General features: G+C 35.7%; 1 protein-coding gene across 3 annotated transcripts; it reads right to left on the bottom strand.

Annotated features, from left to right (window-relative positions):
• Positions 1-4584: 4584 nt before the first annotated feature.
• Positions 4585-15738, bottom strand: LOC138944686 (sialin). 3 transcript variants are annotated; one of them, XM_070315559.1, is made up of 8 exons: positions 15148-15738; positions 7533-7840; positions 6919-7164; positions 6575-6659; positions 6145-6362; positions 5677-5826; positions 5432-5564; positions 4585-5248 (listed from the first exon to the last, which is right to left on the bottom strand). In XM_070315559.1, the coding sequence occupies exons 1-8, from the start codon at positions 15173-15175 to the stop codon at positions 4809-4811; spliced, it is 1608 nt and encodes a 535-aa protein (XP_070171660.1). In that variant the 5' UTR covers positions 15176-15738; the 3' UTR covers positions 4585-4808. The 3 variants fall into 3 exon arrangements, with proteins under 3 accessions (XP_070171660.1, XP_070171661.1, XP_070171662.1); XM_070315560.1 differs by lacking the exon at positions 15148-15738 and adding an exon at positions 10434-10455; XM_070315561.1 differs by lacking the exon at positions 15148-15738 and adding an exon at positions 8786-9273.
• Between the last annotated feature and the right edge of the window lie 659 nt (positions 15739-16397).

The following is a 16397-nucleotide window of genomic DNA, read 5'->3' as shown; positions in this document are numbered from 1 at the left end:
CGGTCCGAGATTCTTTTCCACAGACACGAAAGCCGCGGTATCGCCGCCGCCGCCGCCGCATTCCCGCGAAATTATTGTCTACCGGTAAACTCTCGGATCTTCTGTTGCCGATGCCGGGTGTGCGCGACTGTCTCGAAATTGGAATTGTAGAAAAGCGATGACAGAAAGGAGAGAAATGCAACTATCTAGTCTCATGACGAGAAACAGAGATATCCAGAAATCTCGTGAATATTACGAGAGAGAGAGAGAGAGAGAGAGAGTTTTCATGAGCATAGACACATTACCTTTGATTAAAAAAGATAATATTTTGTTAATACATTAATAACATAAAATCATTTTTATAATACAATTAATGCAAAATTTTATTTATTTTTGCGATAAGAGCTAGAGTAAGTGAAATGTCAATATTAATCATCCAGATCTCTTGAAACTTTTTAATTTTATAACGAACTTTCGTTAAACGGTCGCAACTTTTTAATGACATTTGCCATTTCTTTGATTACAACTGTAATCAACTTATAACGATTTCAAAGAAACTATGGAGATCTACGAAATTTTAATGCGCGCGAAGGAGTCTTAGATCTTAATAATTTCCTAAGAAAAATTCCGGCGATGCCGTTGGCGATTCTATAGTTGCGCGCGATTCCATCGACCGTGTTGCCCCGAGGACGTTCCCATGAGTCGGGGGCGGCCACACCGACGTTTTCGTAGACCCTGGAAGATGCTGGATGCGGAGAGCACCCCGGGGGCGATGCCATGTTCCTCGTGAACGATGCGTGCAACCGCGCGCTCTTGCAAACACGTTATTACGCGAACCCTTAATAACCCACCATAGAGTTAACCTTTGCCTTTCTTTCTCTTTCTCTTTCCCCGGCCCGAAAAGACTCCCACTTATTTTTCTCCCTCGCCTCGACGTAATAGCTATTCCTTCAACGACATACACGGTAGCCAGTTGCCTTGATGCAGCTCTGACATTCCTTGTGGCTTCAGAGACGCTCATTAGCACGAAGCTCGAAATTCGCGTTAGATGGATAGTTTATTTAATTATGTCTATTGCAAAATTTGTAAAATTTGACAATAAGAAAAAATTATATAAAACAATTAATTCTACATTTTGTCAAAATCTTGACGATGTATTATTCTAAATAATTTGACATGTATAATAATAATATAGCAAGTTATAAAAAAAAAAATTTCTTTAATTGAAAGATTTCGAATCGATAATCATAGAATGTCAAGCTTGACATATATTTTTTTTCACGAACACGTGAAATTGATTTTAACGATGTGAAGCGAAGTGAAATGTTTTTATTCGTTTTTATTACTTTGTCAATTTTCGAGAAGCGTTTTTCCTCGATTGGAACTTGTCGTTAGTTTAGAATGGTTCCTCGCGCGCATAATAAAAACGGCAAGAATTAGAGAATGCGAATAATTTCATTCTGTTGAGACACGCCTCTGCCGCGTTCGCGCCTCGGCGAATATTGAGCGACGAAGTCGCGAAGGGATGAACCAGGAAGCGATGCCGCGCAAGAAGTTCTCGGTCTCGTCACGTCGCCAGATCAATGTCGACAGAAGCTACTTAACACGATTGTCACGTTACTCTCATGCTTCCGCGAGATGAAGCTCTTTATTAGAAATAAAAAATCTATTGTTCCTGCATTATATTTCGATATCGACACGTTGATAATTAAATACATCAGCGAATAGCTAGCAGTTTCTTACGGTTTTTTTTAAATTATTGGAAACACGTGGCAAAGTGGCATGTAACTGTCAAATTTGACGTACAGATCCATTTGCCAAAATTTATCGTAATTGAAAATATATTGTGATACGGATGAGAACATCACGTATATAATGTAAAGATACACGAATTACAGCGATTTCTGCGATTTTTGCGATTTTAAGGAACGCGTTAATGTTTACAAGAGATTACGGAGAGTCCCACGGTCGGCCACTCTAGACGTGCTCTCGTCTCGCGTCACGAAAGACTCTGCATCTAACATTCCGCGAATTTCGGTATTAGGACCGTATGAAGCCGGATCGAGTGCTCGACGGGAGAGAAACCGCGATCTCCCAAACGACGATGACGACGACGGCGCGAGTTCTCGTAGTCGGCGACCGGAACAGCAACCTTCCCTGCGATACACACTATCGTACTCGAATTAGTCCGATTCGGCGACGCGCCGAAGATGTTTTTCGGCTGTATTGGCCGGCCCCGGGCCGGCGAGATAGTCCAGCGGATTATCATGCGCGTGCATGTCGACAAAGGAAGTTTAGCTTGTAAAGCTGATTAAACCTTAGTTAATCACAACCGAGCAGGCCGGCATGACGAGGACGGAGGTAGCGATCGTGGCGGCGTAGCTTTCCCGCGCACTCTCGATCTCCTCTCTCCTCCGGATCCCTCTCCCATGCGTGCCCGCGTTTCTCCCACGCGCTCGGATTAAACTTCTCGAGCACGTGTTATCCCAGTGACGGCTCGTGCGAGCGGGCGGTCCCGCGCGGCAAACCAGCGCGCGTGACACGCGCTCCGCGCCGCTCATGTTCGCCCGCTGCCCACGACATAGCAACTGAATTCGGTGCTGCAGTCCGCGAATTCCGGAGATTTTCTACCGTAATACCTAACGGCTACGCGCGCCGGAATTCTTCCGGTGTGATTGGCCCCTTGGTCTTCACCATCGATTCACCATCTCCCTCTCCGATGAGCGCGAGTTTCTCTTCCGTTGCTCGTCGGCGTCGGAGACGGAGAATAACGATGTATGGGGCTTTGCAAAGCTTCACCGGCGAGCACGAAATTGGACGAATTGATGCACGACGATCGATGAAAATAATTTATCATCCGATATAATTCTCTCTTCATCTCGCGAAATTTCTATAATTCTACTAGGAAATAAAGATGACTAACAATCATCTTATTTTCAACTTAAACTCGCTTTAACACAGAGCACTCGTATCGAATCGAATTGTTGGAATATGATATTGATGCATACTTAAGTGGAGAAGCGGAGAGCGATTCCTCTCCGACGTACGCGTCTCAGCGCGAAGATGCGGAGAGACGCGATCGAGAAGCGGCGGTGCGACGGAGAGCGGGCGAATACGGTGACTGTACGAAGGAGAGAGAGGCACGTTTAAAACCTCCTCGATCAGCTGTTCTCCTGGCATATCGGCGCAGCGCCGCAGCGCCACGCGTCACGGCGAGCACCATCGCGACGCGGCTACGCCGTGGCGCTTTGGCTCCTGGCTCCTGTCTGCCGTCATCGTCGCGATGCTGAGCGGCGCTGACAATGAGATGCCCTCTTGGAATCGTCGCCATCCAACAGCGTCGGATACGCGATGACGACGCTGAGTCGGTCAATAATGTGCCGAGATATTCGAGCACCCTGAACCAAGTTGATCTAAAAGTTTGCCGAAGGAAGAACAAAAGCCGCGAAAGCTGTGGCTTGAATTACTTTAAGGATTTATTTAAATTAAGGAAGAAAAAAAATGTTGCGTCTTTGAAAAATAATTTTAACGAGGTTTACATTTTGTTTTAGCAAGATTTTAATTTAAACTTAATTATCGAGATATTTGTGTGATAGTAAATGAAGAGAAGTATTAAATTCTAAATTATCTAGTTAAAAATTTTCTACGTAGAAATTTTAACTTGCTGATTTAATCCATGTTTAATGAAGAATTTCTTTCTCTGCTTTTATAAGCGCGTTTGTCTTTTTTTTTTTTTTTTGGTATACGATATTAGAATTTAAAAACCATTAATTTGACTGCGTTTGTACACAATTGTGCAGCATTCAACTCCATCTTCTGGTCGGAGAATATACAATGAAGCAGTAGTCATTACAACTTACACGGTTACAACTTAGTTTGCATCTACTAACATTAACAGTCAATAAGATGCCTTTGTAGTAGATGGCAATACTGTGCGGCGAAATAATTGATCCTCTTTACCAACTTGTGTTCTGAAGTTTTAGCTTGTTAGTCATTTACGTATTGCGTTGATATTGTTAGCGAAATTATTTGGGCTTTTGTCTTTATTGCTAGTATCGTCGAGATTTTTATCAATGAGGTAAACAATGGTAAATAAATATTGCAAACATCACAATTTTTCTCTGATCAAATTTGAAAAATTGACAGTTGACAAAAGTTAACAATTTTTCAAATGCATTATCATTTAAAGAAACTCATTTTTTCATCGAAAATGTACGAACATATTACTTGCCATATTATTAATTTATATACATGGATATTAGTTATGATTAATAAATTATGTATTAACAAATTAAATAATCGTTGAATATAAACTAAACACTTTTAATTATTTATCTTCCTTTCTTTTGGTAACTATATGGTAAGCTTATTGTGTAATATACATTAGTATCAGTAAAAAGTGAGTGTAAAAATGCACTCAATCATTCTATATCAATCAACTCCGAACTTGGCATACCTAAGAAAGCAAGCATAAGAAGAGAAAAACTCGATACAATTATAATAAAACTCATTAAAAAAAAATCAAAGTTTCTTTATATTTTTTTTTGCATTCTACTATTCAGAGACAAAATATAAAATGAGAAAGATAATAATAAATTGCATCGATTTTACGACTTGAAAAACATATTTTAATTCTAAGCAAAAGGTAGACAGTGAAAAACAAGGATATTTCGCGAGCTACTGCCAAGCTACAAAATCAATTGATCGGTTTAAAATTTTAAGATAATAAAAACGAATACTGTCCCATTTAGAATATATCGCATTGCGATAAACACCTCCATCGTACTAATCGTCTTGGCAGTCTGAGAAAAAGCGTATCGCTCAAGACGCTACGAAATTATTTTACTTTTGAGGGGGACCGATTCGACATCATCTTCCAAGGTAGCGCCATTTCTCTCCGTCTGATTATTGGGCGGATTGTTCCACTTTTGCAACTCGCCGGTACCGAAGATGAGAAATGTCAGTGCACCGGTGAAGTAAGTGGCCGCCAAGGTCCAAAAGATGATGGTCCATTGCGTGTAAGTCTGATTTTTGTACGTGATGGTACCGACCATGAAGCTGCTAATAAAACCGCCCATCGAGCTGAAGGTATTGGCAATGCCGAATATGGTCCCGGAAAAATTGGGCGCGATGTCGAGACCGTTTCCCAGATAACCGGCCGTAACGGCGCCGTTTATCGTCAGACCGACGGTGAATATAGCAACCGATGCCGCACGATTGCAACCGTGATACACTTGAATCACCATGAGGATGCTGGGAGTTATAATAGCTGAAAATTAAAGTTATTTCATTAATCAAAAATATAAAATCCTTTGATCCAATTAAGAGAATTAATAATTAATTTATTTATTAGAAAAATTTAATCTTGAATTATTTGATTATCTAAGAAATCTTGTTGTCATATTTAAACGAAGAGAAGAAATGGCAAAAAGTTTTGCGTAGCTTTACTCACCAAATGTCGTGAAAATTTTGCGTATTGCAGTTACGGATAATTTGTTCGCGCGACGCAGATAATCGGCCAGAGTGGACATTGATAAAGCGAAAATGTATTTGCCGAGATAGGGTAACGAGGATAAGAGGCCGTTCTACAAATCATCATTTCCATATCATTTCCATTCTCGAATAAGTATAAATAGAAAAGAAGCGATAGCGACATATATGAATTTTATCTATTATTATTAAATTAATAATATGTACCTCCTTAATGTTGAAGTGTAAGATATATTTCATATAAGTCGGGAGTTGATTTACAATGGTGAAGTAACCGAAAACGCTGCATGCGTGCGTTATCACAATAGCCCAAACAGGTCCCGAGGTAACAATTGAGCGCCATGGCACTGGCAAATGCTGCAATTAAAATATTGAATTAATATCTTAATATTAATCAAGTTTTTTTTTTAAAGAAAAAAATAATAAAGCATTTTTTATAACCGAGACAGATAATTATAAACGAACTGCATTATTTAAAAATTAAAGCAATGTGTAAACTTTATTTTAAAGATACAAATCTATTTTTAAAAAGAAATTTTTAATGCTTTTTGAAAACATTTTTATTTGCTTGTTTTTTAAAAGATTAAAATAAATTAAAATAGTTTACTACAGGGATTAAAATAGATTCTGAAATTAAAATAGACACTTTCTACTGTTATTACAAAGACCCTTAACCTTGTTGGTGGCGGTCGTTCCAATCGAATCCTCGATATAACGTCGCTCCTCCACGCTGATACGCGGATGCTGCGACGGTGAGTCGAACACCAGCAAGAACCACGCCACGCTCCATATAATCCCGATCACGCCGGTCACATAGAAGACCGACTCCCAGCCGAGTGAGTCGATGAGGAAACCGCATATCGGCATAGTTATCGCGGCGCCGAGCGACGAGGCTGTAAATAACGATTGCAATTTATGGTGCGGAGTTTGATGCGGCCGGCGCGCATCCGCGATCATAAAACGTCTGCTATTTTCCTGTGTACGTTTCGAGTTTCTCAAGTTTTTCGAACGATGGAAAAGGGCGATTATGGCGACGGCGACGATCTCACGCGGAACTGATTACGCAGTCGCGCGCGCGATGCAAATTACATCATGATCCATTTACCCATCATGTTAGAGACGAACTTGCTACGCTCCATCGGTGGAATCCATCGAGCAGTCATTGGCTGGATGGCAGGCCAGGTAGCACCCTGATTTACGAGATATTAATTAATGAATTTTGAGAGATTGGCAAAATGACTGTGCAATCGTTTGCGATCATGCATAATCCGTGCGTGAAATTCGACTGATTTGGATATAATATAGAATTGAATGTATATATACGAAGAGAAAGAGAGAAACGCTCGATAGATTCATTTCACGCGAGTCGCCTGTTAGATTATTCTCATCCGAAGCCGGACGCGTACATTTGTCATGATTATAGTAATCCGTAGAAAAATAACGACGTACCAGCATAAATCCCAATATGACTCTCAACGCGGCAACGATGGCGTAGCCGAATGTAGCAGCTAATGGTGTCAATAGAGTGATGAAACTCGATACCAGCATGCTGTAACCGAAGACCTTCCTGGTGCCAATTACTTCTGCAAGTCGACCGCCCGGTATCTCCGTGCATATGTAGCCCCAGAAGAAACTGCCGAGAATCAGATTCACTTCGTATTCGTTCCATGGATACTTGGTCTGGTCTCGTTCCTCCTGAGGTTGAAAATCGAACAATTCACGAAAGTGGATTGGGAAAAATGAGTGAGAAAAAGATTTTGAAATTATAAGAGAGAGAAATTAAGACTAAAGAAAAGATATAAACTCAAACGAATTGAGAAAATGCTTTTCAGACCATCGTGTGCGCGCGATTAAAGCAAAAGAATTTATTTTAAATTCTAAAAAAGAATCTTGTATAATTAATCGTGATTGGATTAGCATGAATAAATTTCCGTGTCGATTTCTCGATAATATATTAAACGCGAGTGAAAATAAAATATGTGTTTAAATGTAAGAACTCGTTCTTGGGCAATCGATAGGGTCGTTAACCGTTCAAGTTCGACTTTACGTGAGTTTCAACGAACCGGCTGCCGTTGGAGGGACGATAGGAGCGTAGTAGCGTTGTCCGTTTCGTTAACTCTATTAACATTGATATGGATCGCAGGGGTGGTCCTGGTGTCGTCGATCGTGGTAAGGTTGTTCGTCATCGTCGTCCGGGCAGCGCACTCGTCCAACATCGACAACGATTCATTGGAATGCGAATGTTGACTGCTACTATTGTCCGATGTCACCATTGAGACGATCGCTATCGTTAAATTCACGCGTAGCATATAGTTTAACATGAAGCCGAGGATCACCATGATATTGAGCACCTGTCTGCATGAGAGGCGATCTGCACAAACGCGTTTCCGGTCATTCTTGTGACTCTACATCGATCGCGAATATTCGATCAATGGGTTGAGTTAATGAAAAAGTAATGATCAATTTGAATATTCTTTCTGATTTCTTGCTCTATATTCTTTTTCGCGAAAGAATTTTAAAAAGAAAATATTTATATATTATAAATATATGTATACTATTTTATAATTATCTATATAAAATCGAAATATATTTAATAGAATTGATCACACTATTTTGAACCGTTTTAACAATTCTTATTAAATCTTTTACCAATATTGTATATAGTATTCGTATTATAAAATTATTAATATAAATTATAATTAATATAATAATCTCTTTATTTATTTATATTACAATTTGTTTTTTCTATATTTTTTGATTTATTTTGTATAATTAATTCTTTAAACTATTTTATATATAAAAGTAATTCGAATATCTTAAAAATTATAGTAATCTGTATTTATAGATATCCGAAAAAGATTATATTTTTCTTGATTTCCGCTTTTATTCGAATGATGCTGATTTAACTTTATTTATATTATCATTGTATCGTCTTTGATTCTAGGATTTTTACACAATTACAGTCGATGCAATATATTTGATCGAAAACAGGACGTTAGCGTATATATATGTAAGATTGATGAGTGATCTGCGTCACATGTTTTAAGCGGCGTAAACAATTTTTACGTAATATACACGCGCCTGATACACGCGATCACATATATTTTCGGTCCATCATCAATCTCGGTGCGTTGCAACATCGCGTACCGTGATTCATCTGATATGATTGCTGTATATCCCGGATGTTGGGACATGTGAGAGATCATGCCACTTCTTCGTCTTCATATCAGTTCAAATTTTGAATTTTCCTCTCATTCTCCGCGAATTACAAACAGAATAGATTAATTAAAAGTGCGTTGCGATTGTGCCAACTCACAAGTCGTCTGCTCGTGTCTGTTTTGCTTTCACAAGTTGTCGTATAAGTAGTGTCGGACCTTGGTCATGATAATTTTCCCATTCATTGGCAGATCATTGAAATTATTTCAAGAATAATGCGAGTTGGCCAATTTTCGTGCACGTGTAGTGCGAAAGCTCCAAGTTTTGCGAAATGTTACGTCAATGGATCGAACGAGTTCGAAGAAGCCAGCAGAAAATAGCGGGCAAGCCCGCACTTTAGTCGCACCGCACAAACAGGCGCACCTCGTCCCCGATATTAATAGTCTGTTGAGCATTAGATTGTCTTGCAATACCTATGCAATACTCGTGGCAAGTCGGCTAGTTACTTTGCTTATCGCAAATGTGCGTTGGAGGTTATCGCACAAATATACGATGCTTCAATATACACACAATGAATCGCTATATACTTTGTACGACAAATTCCGGCGCATATGAGTAAAATTTCAATGGCGAATTCCTTGACCTACTTTACATTGATTTAAAACCGATATTTTTCTCAATGTAAATAGTGATCTATGATAGTCTATGATTTTCGTGTAATGTCGTTGAATGAAAATAAAGCTTATCTTGCGATTTAAAAAAAAAATAGACGCTGGAATCGTAATCGCACAAATTTTTATTTCATGTATGAATTTTTTTAAATTTATTTTGACGGGGTTAAAGTTTCTCAATACTTCTTACGTTAATCTGCTAAACGTTCTTATCTTTGATACATTTAATTATTACAACAACGAAGCGCGAATCAAGCGACAAATAAGTTGATTCCAATGATTTGTTGCATAATTTTAATGCACATGTTTGTCTCGAGCGATGAAAGTGAACGGTAATCAACCAGTGAACGATTAAGATTTCGCTCGAACCGTAAAAGTACGTAAACGCGACGCTTATAAGAATCGGTACGGATAATTCGCGGATTAAATTTACATTTATTGACGCGGACATATTGTCGATGTATTGTCATGCTATAACCATCGTATCTGACGTAACCACGTCCGCGAGGAAGGTCGAACAAAATCGCAGGCAGACGGATTCTTATTGTCTAGTAAGCGCGCGTGATTCAACCGATTTTATGTTTGTCAAAATCGTTTCGTCTTTCGCATTTTTACGTGAGGATCAACTTAACTACCGAGTTAAATAATAGCTACTTTTTCGTGCTATTGCTTAACTTGTTCGTTTTAACTGGCGACTGTTAAAAAATATATTGAAAGAAAAACATGTTCAGTGTTAACTGTGAATACATTCCGGATCTCCGTGTCTTACAATAAATAAAGAATTATTATATGTATCTATTTTACACGCGTGTAAAGTAGGTAAACATTTACACGCTACGTTTTTTTAATTTTGATATTTTATGTAATAATTTATATAATTTATGTAATTTTATTCATTTATTCATTTAACGCAAAACACTTCCGCGATTAGTTTTATCTATGTGTATATTGGATAAATGAATTATACTGGATTAATGAAATTATTAACTTTTGAAAACTTCGTTTCTTTGACGGGTAGGTTACATTGTTTCACTCTATTCGCTCGTGTCGCACGAGGAAATGTTATTACTAGTGAACCATGACAATGATGACGAAACTGATTAGAAACGAACGTCTCTGTTTATTTCTTATTTTCACCTTAATCAGCCTGTGTCTTTATACACGGTGTCCCATAATAATCGTATCACCTCTCGTGTGCAAGTAGAGCTGAAACCGAGAAGAAAAGTCCTTTACCATTTTGCGATTTTTGTAATTATTATTGAGAAATTAATTTAAAAAGATCGACCAATTTGCGTGAATATAAGCGCGCAATAAAAAGGGACAACCCATTGATGTGTAGTTGTTAAGACGCGAGAATCCATCGTTATGTACCACTCGTATGTAACCGTTATCATTTGTAGAGCTCTCTTCCCAAAATTTCATCCTGCGCCTAGCGACCACAAACTTTTGGGTTGTCTCTAGTTTATTCTTTCTTGCCGCGTGGATCTTTTTTAATTAATTTCTCAATAATCATTAAAAAAATCGCAAAATAATAAAGAACTTTTTTTCTCGATTTCATCTGCTCTACCTGCACACGAGAGATGATACGGTTATTATGAGACATCCATGTATATTTGTTGACATATATCTATTAGTATATCTATTAAATTCCATGAATTCTCTTTTCACGTTTGATCTGAATAGTCAATTGAACGTTTTAGCACATATTAATTGCAGGCTATTCCATATTATTTATCGTATTAGCCATACGTTTCTATTTATTTTAGTATATTGACTTAAATACACTGCTTGTGTACGTAGAATTGGATTAAAAGAGACGATTGGAGAGGAGTACCTGTTTAAAAATTCAATCTAGTCAATGATAATGATGCTTGCGAATCAAGAGTCTGCCTGTTTCGCATATCGTGCTATTCACTTAACCACCATTACGGCTATTATACTCCCCGATCATACAGCAATTGAGTATTGGTATAATAGTTAAATGCAAGCGATATATCATGTTTCTAGTATTTAAAATATGTTGGTTTTGTACGTTCGCTAATAATAAACATAAAATAGCAATATGCTTGTTGAATTTAATTTAAATTATAATGAAAAATTCCGGTTGTTAATGAAAGATACTGATAATATACATGAAAAATTAAATAAATCCGTGAAATCAATAATTTATAACTAATTACAATCCGACATAATTCACTTTCAATCCGCGTTTCAATCTATTAGTTTTGGTTATTAATATATAATTTTAATGAATATTATATATTGTGACTATCAAATCAATCAAAATGAGACATCAAAGATTGACATAATAAGAAATAAAATTTATCTCTAATGATAATTATAATTATTTACTTTTTTATTAACTATTATCTAGAATAAATAATATGTTGTATCAATATATTATTTATTCAAAAACAGTAGCGTCGCTCTTTCTTCAACCATAATAAGCAATCTGCGCTATTCTATCTCATTCCGATGCGCTTCATACAAATTGCGCTTCGTGTAAATTTGTATAGAACAATGTTAACGCACACGTCAGTTGTACCTCGGTTTACCCAGCGTTGCAGGATCAGTTTAAACGGTGTCGTTAATTACAACTTTTATGATCATCTTTATACTTGATCATCAAGACTTGACTCGAGCCAACTTTAATAACCTCGCGATATAGTATTATATTAGTTTTAATGATCGAAGAAATTGTGGCGCAAAGCAATTTAATTTCTACAAACTATATGTAAAATAAATTATAAAAGCTTGGAAATTTATTAATAGATAATATTATTTAACGTGACTTTTGTTTTACGTCACAATTTCTTGGGGATGCAACTTTGAACCGACATGTATTTCGTTTGTCATTCTATTGTATAGACGCTATCACGACCTTCACCCAGGACTCTCCGCACGTTTTCCCGTGAGCTATTTATATCGGGTGTATCTCATCGTTTCGCGTAGATCTAAAATAACTTACCTGTGTGCTCTTCAAAGCCGAGTTTGATGACTCGCTGTTTTAAATGATCGAAAACATCGATTCGGGTCAAGACTCGAGTTTAACATGCACATGGTATTATCTGCGGGCGTCGTTACACGAATTCGCATCTCATTGGATGGAGATTAGAGACTGATCCATCATCGCGTGAACTATGAGCGACTATTAATTTGCATGACCATCTTCTGTCGATAATACGCGAACGTTGTCGATGACACATATTAACCCCAGGAGCATCCAGTCGATAGTTCGAGATAAAGAATTCTCGCGATATTTTCAGTTATGATAAACGACATGCTCATTCGACATGTTATTTCATGGAAATTTCATTTAGAAATTATCGATTATATACGCGTATGATCATTTCTTCTATACATATATGCTAAATATCAAGATTATATCAATTTAATAAATTATTAATATTTTTCCTCCTGTTCTAAATTCTATTTCATTTATGTTCTTTATATCTTAAGAACGCATTAGAAAAAATTAATCTTATTTCTTCAAATATATAATATTATATAGCATTTATTATTATGTTCTTTTTATTTATTCTTAGATGTTTCATCATCACACTTGACTTTTATTTTGCAATTCGCGTACAATTAGTAACATATCAATAATAATAATATAATAGTTATATGTATTTTTTAATAAGAGATATTTTTCTATCAATATATTTTAACATATGTATTATTAAAAAATAATATCTATTTTTAAAGTTAATATTCATTAATAATTATACAGGAAGGAAGATTATTTCCAGGAAACTGGCGCTTTTTATTACTTTATTATTTTTTTATGACTTTAATTTGTTAAATTATGCGATTTCTTGATAAATTACTATCTCTTTTTATAATGTAAGAATACATTAACGCTTAAACGGAAACCGCGTTCATTGCCGTCTGTCGCGGGATTTATGCGCGACTTAAGTTCTATCCACACTTGAAATCCATTCTTTTTTTTTTTGTTTCGCATCTCTGCAGAAAAACATTTTTGTGAAACAAAAAATAATATTCCTAAAAAAATATAATAATGTTAACAAATAAATTTTATATGCATTGTATTGCCAGAGCTATATAATATTGCAATGAGCATCTCATACATTTTTACGTTTCTGTTTTCTTTTTCGCATCTAAATATAATTCAGTTTTACAATTATAAAGTCTCTTTTATTTAGACTACTATACAAGATCATTTTTGAAAACGTTACAATAAAACTTCAATTAATACTTAAAATTCTAAGAATGTTAAACAGAACTATTTGGACCTTATCTTATAAAAATGAAAAATAGATTAACATAAAAATATAATTAAAACAATATTTTGAAGGATTATATACATTGTTTTGCTACAATTGTTTTATTTCGAGAAATTATCGTTTTATCAAGCGTTAACAAAAATGTGCTATAACGGAATAAAATCTCTTATATTTTACTTATGCTTGATTAAATCTGAAATAATTTCTTTTTCAATTTTATGTTTGGAAAAAACAAAGCAATTTCGTCGATTATCAAACAGTTTTTTAAAAATATTTATGGACGCGCCAATTATGATACTTAGATCCCTGTACTAATGATGAGAAAAATCTAACACGGAGTTAACTGTGGAATCTTTTCTCACTTTTGTGAATTGAAGTCTAATAAACACATGTTACGTTATACCAAACATTAAGAATAATATTTGTAAATTGTAAGAGGACATCAAATATCAAATCAATCATATAGAGATATAGTATTTGTTTATACTTATATATCCTTCTAATAATAATATCACCAATGCGGAAGATTAGAAAATTTTGATTTTGTAACTGAAAGCATATATGTGATCTTTTTGTGTTCTCTGACACACACCATACAATAAGATATAGAAATATTTTATATATTAATTCAATGAAAGGGAGACAAAATAAACATCAATTCAGACTACTTCTATTCTCCGTTAATTTGTTTATGCTTTCTTCTTTTTTACGTTAATTAACAATTATTATAAGTAATTGTGTATTTAATTGTGTAATTGTGTATTATAACAATTATTTTAAGTAATTGTGTTCGTAATAATGATTCTTACTATATTCTTTACACTTTGTAAGATTCTTTCATTTTGTAACAATTATTTGAAACAGTTATGTTAATAGAGCTCTGAATATGCATACACGCTTCGTATTTTCATTCATGTTTATATTAGCTTGTTGAAAATACAAAAATTTTTTTTTTGTAGAGGAAAGAAATAGATATAGATCTTCTAAATCGATATATTTCTATTTTTCAGTAATTAAATGGTGCATTTAATTAGAGTTGATATGAACTTGGTCAGCTTAATTAGTTTACTTGTTAGCAGATTATATTTTGTATATTCGTTGTTTGTTTATATGCTATTTTTGAAGTTTAAATATCTTTTTCTCTGAATTTCTTTGACGAATTATAATCTAAATAGCAAAATATCATTTTTGATATCACGTTATTTGTTTGTATTTATAAATTATTTTATTCCTATTTTTATTTTTTTTACCAAGATGTGTTCACGTTTCTGTAATTTTCAATGGATACTTTTGGGGATCAATGTTTCAAACCTTAATTTTTTCTTGCTTCTGATAAAACTAATTATTGAAAATAAAATTTTGAACAATATTATCAAAACTATGATACACATCTGATAAAGAAACGCAATCTCTAATAAATATTTGTGGACATAAATTTCTATTTTAAACTTTTGATTGAAATTACAGAGCTCAGAGACAAATTAATATATCTATCTTCTATGTTTTTAAAGGACATAGATGAATAGGATATGATAATAAACATTCCTATTTATCTATTTAACTTTTCACTTCTCAAACTTTTCACCATTGAACCATTGACTTACCCTTTAACACACTGCGATTGGATGCCATTTCACTAGTATCTGCCAATTTTTGTTTAGCGATAATTAAAAATCAGGCACGCTCACTATATAGAAGGGGTGCACCAGTTGAACCAGTTTTCTTCGCCCTTATTACTTTAATGCACTATTTCGAAACTCGGCTATAATCTTGTTTCTTTATTACTTATACACTATTATTGATTTATATTGCCTCCGCAACTGTAATTCTTCACTTCCGTGCGTTCACAATCATCATATCATCTGAATAGTATGTGTGACACAAATTATCTCAACCCCGTAAAAGTTTCGAAGAAGACTGGGAATTCAAGAGAGCGTTCTCGTCAGCCGTTATAACTCGCTCGCTTGCTCGCCGCTCTTTAACTATGTTTACTGTGTTTCGTTAACGCTGCCAAAAATCGCAACTGCGATTCGCCGCTTGTTGCTCCGAAGACGAGGATGGCGAAGAGGCCCGTCTATAACATCAGCAACGTTGCAACACCGACGTCTTCCGCGGGCCGCGTCGTTCTATCGCTTCGCTAACGTTTCTCGGTAGCGTAACGAAGGCTACGCATGATGGAGGTGGAGAAGAAGAGAGAGAGAGAGAGAGAGAGAGAGAGAGAGAGAGAGAGAGAGAGAGAGATAAAGAGAAAGAGCGGCACGACCACGCACGTCACAAGCACACGTGTCTATGCACAATGACGCGCTCTGTTCGCCGTATCGAAGAGAAGACGAAGTGCCCCACCAATAGCTTTTTCTACCCCCCTTATAGTCTACCTCTATCCGGAGAAGAGACGCAAAATGGGAATTCAGGTATGTGGACTAGAGCAAAATTTTCTCCGTTACAATAGGGGAAGATGCGTCCTATATTGTGCAAACAGAAATTCAAGGAAGAAGAAGTCAGCCTGCAAAATTTGAGGCTGGGCGATTAACCCTTGAATATTTGTGAATATTTTTTTAAATTCTTGTGGTGTTTTATTTTTTTTTGTCTCTCAGATCTACACACATTCATTTTCTAAATAATTTTTAGAAAAACTATAAGTATATTGTGTTTTCTCTTTATGCACACACTTGAAATTTATGAAAAATGTTCTTTTGCTATTTAAATCTTTATAAATCTTTTTTAAACAATTTATTTAAATAACTAATAACGCGTGAAAGATAATAGTAAAGTACACGCATATACATACACATATACATATATGTGTGCATTATTTAATAAGTAAGGTAAACAACAAGAGAAAAACAACATTTAG

This window comes from Polyergus mexicanus, unplaced genomic scaffold, assembly GCF_030449975.1.
Source record: "Polyergus mexicanus isolate NDT 795.1 unplaced genomic scaffold, iyPolMexi1.0 SCAF_2, whole genome shotgun sequence".
Classification (NCBI taxonomy): domain Eukaryota; kingdom Metazoa; phylum Arthropoda; class Insecta; order Hymenoptera; family Formicidae; genus Polyergus; species Polyergus mexicanus.
This window is presented reverse-complemented; position numbering and strand designations above follow the sequence as displayed.